This window comes from Lupinus angustifolius, chromosome LG01, assembly GCF_001865875.1.
Source record: "Lupinus angustifolius cultivar Tanjil chromosome LG01, LupAngTanjil_v1.0, whole genome shotgun sequence".
Classification (NCBI taxonomy): Eukaryota; Viridiplantae; Streptophyta; class Magnoliopsida; order Fabales; family Fabaceae; genus Lupinus; species Lupinus angustifolius.
In genome coordinates, this window is record NC_032009.1 from 34,181,928 (window position 1) to 34,192,712 (window position 10,785).

At 32.4% G+C, this 10,785-nt stretch overlaps 1 protein-coding gene across 4 annotated transcripts; it reads left to right on the plus strand.

The window, feature by feature from the left end:
* On the plus strand, positions 1,108 to 8,806 carry LOC109361917 (DDT domain-containing protein DDB_G0282237-like). 4 transcript variants are annotated; one of them, XM_019607451.1, is made up of 11 exons: positions 1,108 to 1,235; positions 2,446 to 2,599; positions 2,805 to 2,977; positions 4,254 to 4,672; positions 5,763 to 5,838; positions 6,184 to 6,530; positions 6,698 to 7,122; positions 7,234 to 7,396; positions 7,472 to 7,633; positions 7,714 to 7,802; positions 8,379 to 8,806. In XM_019607451.1, exons 2-11 carry the CDS (start codon positions 2,487 to 2,489, stop codon positions 8,527 to 8,529), a joined length of 2,118 nt encoding a protein of 705 aa, XP_019462996.1. In that variant the 5' UTR covers positions 1,108 to 1,235; positions 2,446 to 2,486; the 3' UTR covers positions 8,530 to 8,806. The 4 variants fall into 4 exon arrangements, with proteins under 4 accessions (XP_019462996.1, XP_019462989.1, XP_019463001.1 ...); XM_019607444.1 differs by having other exon boundaries at positions 1,109 to 1,235; positions 2,468 to 2,599; XM_019607456.1 differs by lacking the exon at positions 1,108 to 1,235 and adding an exon at positions 1,323 to 1,496.

Consider the following 10,785-nt stretch of genomic DNA (forward strand, 5'->3'; position numbering starts at 1 on the left):
AAAATATTTACTATTAGGTAAGATTATCTATAAAGTGAGAAAATAAAAGTACCTACATTTAGTAAATTACTTAACAATATAATTTATCAAAAGCTAAATAACTCCTTTGGTTCTCATTATCATATATCTAGCAAACAGCACACAAGTTATGTGCGGTGGGTTATAAAAAAAAGGTTTAATATGTATATATTGATAATAAATTTTTTTTTACAATGTATTATTTTAATATAAGAAATATTAAACTCGATTTAGGTTCCTGGTCCGACTATGAATGAGGTATTTGACCGATTCGAATCATTCTTTCGATTGATTATATACTAAAATCTGTATGAATTAGTTCAATTAGTTTTTAAAAAACATAAAAAAAACATAATTTTGAGAATAAAATAATTTGGTTTTAACTCATTTGTAAGTATACTTATTATCATTATTATAATTGTAGTTATTATTTATCAACTTATATTGGATAAAACTTAGTTGTGTCTTTGTTGAGATTAAAGTCTAATATATGTATTTAATTTATTTATGACATTTTTTATAGTAAAATCTTTATTGTTGATTATTTAATGATTTAATCAAATAATTGTGTAGTAATAAATTTATATATTTGCTATAAAATATTATTAAATAATGTTATATATCAATTTAGTAGATTTTGTAATATAAACCAAGTCAATTGGTCAAATAAATAACCAACTAATTTAACCAATGACTCAAAACTTTGACCAAGCAAATACCTACCTTAATTTAACAACATTGCCTATCATATTAAAGTCTAGTAGGACAATATGTTTAAAGTAAATGAAAATGCAACTATATACCAATTATACACTATTCACCTAAAAGAATATGTAAACATATTCACATATTCTCATTCTTAACCACCAATACATTTAGTAATGTAAGGTCCACTACATCCTCTAAAATTAATGATTTAATTTTTGAAATTGATATTTATTAGGAAAAATTAAACCCTGACAAAGATTAATTATGTTTCCAAAAGATATGAGAGTATATAATTGGTAGTATGAAAAAAATCATTATAGTTCTTAAACAACATTAAAAAAATGCGTGCGTTTTTTCCTAGAAGAAGGGAGAAAAATAAAAAAGGAGAGAAACTTGTTAGGCTTGTAAACCTCAGAATACAAAAAAACGAAGACTCACCACACACACCTGTTCTCTATTCTCTTCTCTCTCACATTCTCTGCTTCCAACATTTACTAACCTTCTTCACTGTAACTACTCTTTCTCACTGCAATTTTTAACTTCCTTTTCTTTAATTTATATTATATTATATTATATTTTTATTTAACTTTTTCTAATTCTGTTCTGGCGGGAACCCATGTTTTTTACGCCGTCTCCACCGATTTCTCATTTTCTCGTTCCCCCTTTTGTTTTTTAGCGTTAATGTTGTGTTTCTACGTTGTTCCTTTCGTTGTGTTTCGATTTTACGACAATTGGTGCCGCGTTTAATGCTTTGGCGTTTGCGTGAATCGGTATGCAACTGTTTTTGTTCTGAGATCTCGAAAATGACGAATTCTAGGGTTTCATTTTCATTGTTGGGTGTTTTGATATTCAATGTAGGGTATTGCATGTGCATTTGATAAAAAAAACGTCTTTCTTTGTTTTTGCTTATTGGGTGTTGGGAATGAATGTTTTGGGGTTTTCGTATAAACCTTTGTATGCATTTTTAGTTGTGTTTTGATTTTAGATTGATGGTGTTTTTCAATTCTGCACTAAAAATCTGCATGGGTTGGTTTGTCAGTGACTTTTCATATTTTGTTCATGAGAATGAGTTAGGGTTTCTCTACATCACACACACGTTGCTTTTGATTAATGAATTTGAATGGCATGAGCTTATGAAAGCTGTGTCTACTTATATTGGGTTAAATTGGATTATGAAAGCATATACACTTCAAAATAGTCAGGGGTATTTTCGGACATCTTCTAAATTGTATCCTATAACTTTATATATTTTCTATACTATTTTAGATGGAAATGCCCCAATAGTTAGATAAATGTTAGCATTTGACTATATTTACAATGTCTTATGCTAAATTTAAAACATCATCTCTCCAAGACTTGTGCTTTTATGTTGACCTTATTATAGCTGCATTGTGCCCTATAGTTTTTAAATTTGTCATATCCCCGTTACGAGTTGTCATATCTTCTTTGTTCCGTGGGCTGTCATATCCGTGCTTCCGGTGATTGATGAAGTTGAGCAAATAGAATACAGTGATGACATTTTCCGTTTTTAATGTCAAAAAATAAATAGATTTTATGTTTTTCGATATGATAAAATTCACCCAGCTAAATTAACTATAGGATACGTGAATTCTAATTTTAGTTTCTTATGTGTTGTGGTTGCTTATAGCAATTGGCATGTTCAGGAACTATATGGTCACACTGCTGAGAGGTTTCTGTTCTGTTATATTATCAATGCAGGGTGCTTGTCTCTGTTTGACAGGAACTGAGGTTCTTTCTCAATGCCTCTTTTAAGGAGAAAGCCTTTTACTTTGGTTGATCCACCAAAGGATTTGAAGCCAGATGAGCTGGTTTACCAAATTCGATTTACAAAGGAAATATTTCGAGATTATCAGTATCCTTTGTAGTAATCTACTTTTGTTGTTTTATTTAATTTTAATTATTTTTAACTTCGAGTGGCTAAAAAGTTATATTAGTTTGTCTTATTTAGCATTTTGGAATAGCTGTTGGAAAGTTCATTGACAATGTATGTCTTTGGCATTCATTACTTGATCCTAGCAAGGAGAGGATAATGTTTGGTTGGCCTTAACATGAAGTAGTGAATACTTGAACCATTTAAATCTATATCGCCAGAGGATTTGGACGTGTAAAGTCTCTGGAAAAACTAGCTTGACTTATGAAGAGGCTTTGGTGTCAGAACAAAATGCCACTGAGAAAGTTAAACAGTTTCCTAAAGAATTAATGACATTTGCTCTAAAGATTATTCAGTACAGTAAGATCTACTTTATTCCGAGATGAAGAAATATTTGTTAAATCAATTATGCATCTGTTTTTTTCTTTCTTTTTCTTTAGGGATTTCTATAGATAGATTTCCTTTTGTTATGAATGAGTAATGGATAATTCCAATGTTGTATGATAGTATAAATTTGTTGAATTTTATTATTTTATATTCATATAAGAACATTTGGGTGAGAACACTTGTTATTGTGAGAAATGAGAAAAATTAAATCTTATTTGAACAATTAAGATTCAAAGAAGTGATCATGTGACAAATAACTAACTTTTAATCCTAATCATCCATGCATGACTGTAATGCCTAGATTTATTGTTCTCACAATTTTTATATGAGAACTGATCTCACTTGAGTTACACCCTATATATATAGGGAGCGATTCAAATGAGAACAATGCACTATTGTGAGAAATGAGAAAAGTTAATATGAACAATTGGATCTTATTTGAGCAGTCAAGATTAAAAGATACATGCATGTGACTATCATGTGATCAATAACTAACTTTTAATCCTAATCATTCATGATTAGTTGTAAGACTCAAATTTATTGTTCTCACAGTTTTTATATAAAAATTGTTCTCACTTGAGTCACACCCTATATATATATATAAATGTGTGTTTTACAAAGTAAGGAGCTTAAAAGTGCATCTTTATATGGATGGATAATGATGTTTAGTTTTAATGCCACTACTGGACTAGTGATATGAAGGAGCTTGAGAAGTGCATCATGTATGACACTTACTTGAATGATTGAGCCAAAATGTGATTCTGTTTTGATCTAGTAATGGCATTTGAAAGAAAATAAAGGTAGCTTTGGACTTCTATGCTGCACTGGTATTCAGGGTTCCTTTGTTGTCTGGGTTTGTGATTGTCGTGTTTACAAAAGGATTCAAATTAAGTTTTCTGTTTTCATTTAGTAGTATATTATATCATATATGCTCATTCATTATGTTGTGATAGAGTAATAATGCTGGCAGCACTTGCTGTTTCAGATATCAAATTGAAGCCGTTAAGTAATGGACACAACTTTTATGGAGTTAGACTTCTTAAACGTGTTTTGTAAATAGTTGACCGGGAGATTAATTAAAGAACCTGGGAATGTTTATGAGAAACTTGAAGCTATGAAAGATATGCCTGTTTAACAGTACTCATACATATTTAGAGTTGGGTTATAGTATTACTTTGCTTTTCATCAACACGCCTGCATTATATTTCATTTTGTCTAGCACTGCTAAGTGATCTCTTTATTTTTGTAGGTATGCTCCCTTTGAAGGTTCTCGCTGATTCTATTAATGAAAAATTGCTGGGACATTTATTTGTGGGTGCTGAACTGTTTGTGAAAAAGGATGATGGACCGTATCCATGCAAAATATTGAAAGTCATCCAGGAGGGAGTTGACAAATGCTGTTATGAGGTAGCGTGGCTCAACAAGGACAAGAATATAACTGAAAAAGCGGATGTCAATGCGGAAGACTTGGTGCAAAAGAAGCCTCTTTTTAGTAGAAATATTTTGAAGTCTTTTATCCGGGAATCCACATATCGGAACGCCCCTTGGGTTTTACACGAAGAATTGGCACAAAAACATGGAATCTCAACCGACATTCCTAAGGAGTTACAAGGAAGAATTTTCATAAAAAATGGAATTTTAACCTGCTCCAAGAAAAGAAAAAATGAGGTACATACAGGGAGATATGATAGTTTCAGTTTCCTTACTTTGCTATAAAACAAAATTATTATTGTTGGTAAATTAGGTGGTAATAGTGATAGTTATCAATTATGCGCTCTCATGCTGCTGTTTTGTGGAGTGGTTCAGCGTGACCTCTATCACATCCAATCACAGCCACTGTGTGTTGTGGCTGTTGTTTTGTGTGGTTTCTCTTCCTTTTCCCCGCTGTTCCCTTCACAGAGCCCAGAGGCAAGGCAACAACACCCAGTTGTCACTGACTGTTCAACTCCTCCAAAGCTGTTTGACTTTATGATGTGGAGCTCTTCCACTTATGACTTTTAAACATAGGGGCCTAACCCTAAGCCAGTGCCCACAGAAAAAAAAACTATTTTGTAAAAGGACTAAGATGTGACACTGTAGTTAAGATCATAGAAAACATAATAAATTGAATACCTGAAAAAACATAATGCATCATTAGTGTTTGAAATACTTCTTCACTAATACCAATTTATCATTCATTCATAATTAATATTTAAAAAGGCCAAAGATTTTTGGTATATAAACCCATTATTTTAAAATATTGTATATTTATATATTCTTAAACAATTATATATAATAAGTTTTTAGTCCCTACATATATGGCTACTTTTGGTTTTATAGTCCCAACCAAGTTTTTTTGTTTGGTTTGCATCGGAAAAAGTTACAAAAAACGTTCTTAGCCCTTACTGTCACACTGTCATTGTTAAGGATGATGTGGCAAATGGAGTACCACATCATTCATGTCACTTAGTTGGCAAGCAAACGTTGGCTGCATAACGGTGACATAGGCTAAAATGACGTGACAACCACTTTTTCAGAAATCCCAAATTCTAGGGTTTGTGCTCCCTCCTCCCTATAAAACCAGCGACCGGGCCCTCAGTGTGGCAGCTACCGTGCTATAGAGTTAAGGTTTTGAGGTCGGCCGCTACACACTGTGGTCGGCTGTCGATAACTGGTAACAAGACATGAACACAGCACATATGGTATTATGTACTACTTTAATTAATTAATTAATTAATTTTATGATGTTATTTTTCTGTCTCAATTTTATCATGTTTAGGAATCAATGGAGGAAACTGAAACCAGCAACAAAAGGAAGAAGTTAGATCACTTGGATGGTTCTACCCAAGAGGAAGGTAGAGTTCAAGATTGAAATGATTTGTGGCTGCATGTTTGTTTGTTATGCAGTTGTTTGGATAATTTTGTTTCTTGGTAGAATATATTTTGATTTCCCTTGAGTTCTAAAATTCATTTTTCTCTTATCTTTCTCTCATTCTCTTTTTTGTTGGAATGGGGTGGTCTGTTGTGCAGAGGATTGGAGATGCATCTCGTTGCGTCTCTAACTAGAAAACATTTTCTCTCTTGATTTAGAAATTAATACTGTTTAATAAATTTGTATTGCATCACACAACTTCCGCATAGATTAAAACCCTTATGATTTTACTTTATCTAAATTATTGTTGCTATCTCAATTTTTGCAGAAAATTGCCAACACATAGACGAGCCAGTCAAATATCCAATTGATGATCTATTGGTGAAGCCTGGCCCAGATGATCCTGTTTTCACTGCCCGTCCTTCTCCTTTGAGAGACTTTAATGTTTCAATGGATTGTGTAGGAGATCTCTTAAAGATTTGGGATTTTTGTACTTCTTTTGCTAAACTGTTGAATTTGTGCCCGTACTCTCTAGAGGATTTTGAAAATGCAATACGCCACAGGGAAAGCAATGTGGTTCTCCTTGTGGAATCTCATGCAGCACTCTTTCGGGTTCTCATCAATGATGACGGAGAATACTCTACATTCTTAAGGAAACGACGACCGAAGCATAAGGTTACCATGTCAATATATTATTTTTGTTAATGCGATTATGGATTATTGTCCATATTTTGTGAGATAATCCAATTAGATCTTTCTCCTTCCTATTTAGTAATCTTTCCTAACTTATTATCCCATTATTGTTTTTGATATGTTAATATCTAGTTCATTTTTATTTTCAGATTACAATGATTAATTGGTCAGAGTATTTATCCGATTTTATGGAAATGATCAATATTCCTGGACTACGCCAATTTGAAGCAACCATTAAACGGGGACGATATGGCTTTTTAGATGTCAATGCTAAATTAGAAATCCTATCAGTATTGGTTGATCGAGTCCTTGAAACAGGAATTTTCAGGAAAAGAATGGATGAGCTTATTGAACAGCGACAGGCACTTGGAGCCTCTAGAAGGGAAGAAGCACTGGAAGATGGTAGGAAAAGAAGAAAAGAAAAGGAACAGTTGAAAGCTGAGCCAGAAAGCAATGGAGTTGTGGATGGGCATCATCTAAACAGTGCAAGTGTCTCAACAAATAATAATCACATTATGCAGAATGGAGACATGGGAGAGATCAAACCATCTAGGAATGATACACCGGGTAGAAGGTTAGATCTCGGGTGCTGTTTCTGCCTTAACTGTATGTATATCTGCAAATAAGTTTTCTGTTTGTTGGTTATTGCATTTCACTTTTTTTTCTTTTAAAAATTAATATGCAGTGGGATCAAACATTCAAATCCAGCTTCAAAAAAGATACAGAAGAAGCTGACTTCAGAGCTGGAAGAACCAGCCGAAAATGGTAAAGAAGTATCCAGTAAGAAATTACAGCAACAATTGAAGGATGACAAGGATCCATCAGAGAAGAATAGTGTAGAACAGAGGGTGATGCCTATCTCCCTGCTTAAATTGTTGCCTGTTTTTTTCATTATTTGTTATTGACATTGTTTCTTATAACAGAGAGCATATTATGAACGGGAGATGGAGAAACGATTAATTAGTAGAAGCCCATTAGGCAAGGACAGAGATTATAATAGGTATTGGTGGTTCCCCCGTGATTGGAGGATATTTGTTGAAAGTTCTGATTCCAAGGAGTGGGGATACTACAGCAGCAAGGAAGAGGTACTAGTATGAAGATCCGCTGCTATATTTACATTTTCTGCATAAACTTCTCTAATTTTCTGTTTGGCGTGCTTCAATAGGTTGACGCATTGATGGGTTCACTGAATTGCAAGGGTGAGCGGGAAAGGGCACTACAAAAACAATTGGGAATATGTTATAATAGTTTATGGTGAGTTAGAATTGCTTTTCAATGTATGACATGCGTGGAATACCTTCATAGCCTTTTTCCTTTCTTACATGCCCTGTGAAATTAAAGGAAGTTAAATATGAAGTTGGTTTTAGCAGTCTCCTTGTGTAAAAGGAGGTAAGTTGGGTTAATCAGTGTTCTGGAGTTGTTAGCTATGGCTGAAGTGAAATATGATGTACTATAAATATGAAGTTACCATGATGCTATAAATAACTTGCTTGCAGTCATTGTTGTTTCTTTTCTTATAGAGTGACACAAACTTACTATCCTTAAATAAGTACTAGTCTGTTAAACATGTACATATGTGCAATTGAGAGAAAAACGGTGGAGAGGAGAATTAACAAAGCTAAGGTAAATGCAGAGAGGGACAGAAGAAAATATTATTTAGATTTTGTTATTGTTTGAATTACTTTTACTTCTAGTAGCAATAGTTGGTAGTAGTTTATTTAACAGACATTATTTTTTAATAGCTTTTGGAACAAAGTGAAATATGAAAGCTGCTCCAAGGTTCACTTTAGTAATTCGCTATTTCTTTTTTTTTTCATTGTATGTTTACAGCTCGGAACTCCAGAAAAAATCGAAGGATTTGATGCACAAGGTTGAAGCAGATGAGTCTGTGGTTCGAAGGTCTACTCGTGTTCGAGCTCCACCTCAGCAAAACCCTGCCAATGCTTTCCTCAGATATGTTAACAAGTGGAAGGAAGAGTAGCTGGTCACAAATCCACCTTCAAACAGATGAACCTTGGAATTTTGAGGGAGCTAGTTGGGTTCATAGCCTTTGACAGTAGAAATAGGGATCAAGTAGTTTTTCTATCCATTTTTGGATTATAACAGACAAGCATGTATGTTGTTTGTTTCTGAAATTTTGTATGACAATTGACAGATACCATTCATTAATAATAGCAGGCAGAAACTGGTAAAAATTGTCATTTTTCTCATTTTTATGAATGACAAAGACGGGAGTGAAGATAGTTTTGCTGTCATCATACATTAATATTAATGTGTTTATGATGCCTGGTTTGGACTACCTAGTCACTTAATGTGTTTATTTGCAGATTTTAGGTCCCTATTTGCAAAATTTTGAAACTTAAACCTCACTTCTTCCGACCGCCACCACTGCCGCCATTGCCATGAACCCATCTCCGAACTTTGGCAGGAGACACAGCTAAAGTTCACAAACATTCTTAAACAAAATAGCTTATAAATTTGGTGCACTTGCTCAATATTCAAAGTTCATTTTAAGCTTCTAGTCTTATGCAATGATAAATCTTTAATTTTAGGCTTGTCATTTTAACTTGAAAATTATAGTTAAAGGATAATAGATTAAGTTCATCTTGCCCAACTCATTCATCATTAGATATATAATAGGTTTATTTTCCTTTTCCTAACCATAAGTAATTTTCACAATGGACAATTAATCTGAGCAGAAAGATTTAGCACACTAAAGCGAGCTCTCAAAGATTTTTTCTCATGCATAAAACTCAAAATTGAGTGCCTCTTTATTAGGAAACTAATATGCAACACCTAAACGAATTGTTTGTCATTAATATATTTGATTTAATTCTAATCATTTTTTTGTTTTAAATAATAAAGAATACTAACAAGTATCCAAGTCAGAATTTTTTTTATCTTGTTAAATAAATAATGCAATTATAATTTGTTAAAGGAAATATGATTGACAGATAAAAGGATAAAGCATGGAAAAGAAGAGAAAATCATGATAAGAGCACTATATATCATGGTTGAAAGGAGGAAGGGAAAGTTCTGAGATAGCAGAGTTTGGAAATAAAAGCTAAGTTTAAACTTGGTTGGTCTTCTGCTGGATCCTCCTACAACCAATTTTCAAACCTAGTAGCTTCTTTGAAACATGATGAGTTTTAGTTGAATTTTTTCTTTTGAATATGACAATATTTGATATGTATCTATTTACTAATAGTAGATAATGTTACAAATTAAGTCTTCCAGAGCTAGCCATAGTTGCTTACATTTTGTTTCTACTAACAGCCTAACACCAACAACATTGCTAACATGTATGCCTCCAAGTGCTATTAGTCTATAAGTCCTACTTAAATGTTTTTATTTGTATCTATTTGCCAAATGTGTGCATAGTTGGTTATTTTTTGTGTGATTAGTTAAAAAATATATATTTAAGGTAAAAGTGTAATAATTAAGTGATATTTTGACAAAGTGACATCATACATTTTTTGGAACAAATAATATGCTCTCATTTAAGAGTATTGTGGCAATATTTATTGTGGCAATATTTAGAGGGAGTGGATCCACTTGGAGTAAGTTTAAAAAACTCTATGTCTTACCTATCAATTTTAGGAAAATCTAATAGTTTGAATTGGTAAGTAGATCTAAACCATTAGATTTTTCTAAAATTGATAGCTAAGATGAGAAATAAGTTTTTTAATTTTTCTCTTAGAGTAAGTGAATCATTTCTTATATTTAGATTGGGTTGAAATCTACATAAATTTTCCACTTCCACTTAATAGACAATGGTTACTTGCTTAGATCCAATTAAAACAAGATTTTCCTCACGTGAAACCCACATATATATATATATATATATATGATGATTATTTAATTTAATGAGTTTTTCTTTGAGTTATGTTCATCTATATAAAAAATTACGCTCCAGCTTACATTTTTCATCTAGACTTTCCATTCAAAACATATTGATATATCTATTTCACCACAGGAATATGAAATTAGTATAAAAATAAGTAAACAATTAGGAGAAGGGATACATTACAAATGCATTCCATTTTCAAAGTACATGGGTATTATGATAAAGATTTGATGTCTTAAACTATGTCTCAAACTATATCTCATACCAATGAAAATATGTTATGTTAATTAAAAAAATATTTATTATTTTTATGTTTTTGCTTCAATATCATTAGTCCGAGACATAGTTCAGAATAAAATTTGTGACAGCACATCCTGTTGATTGTGTGTA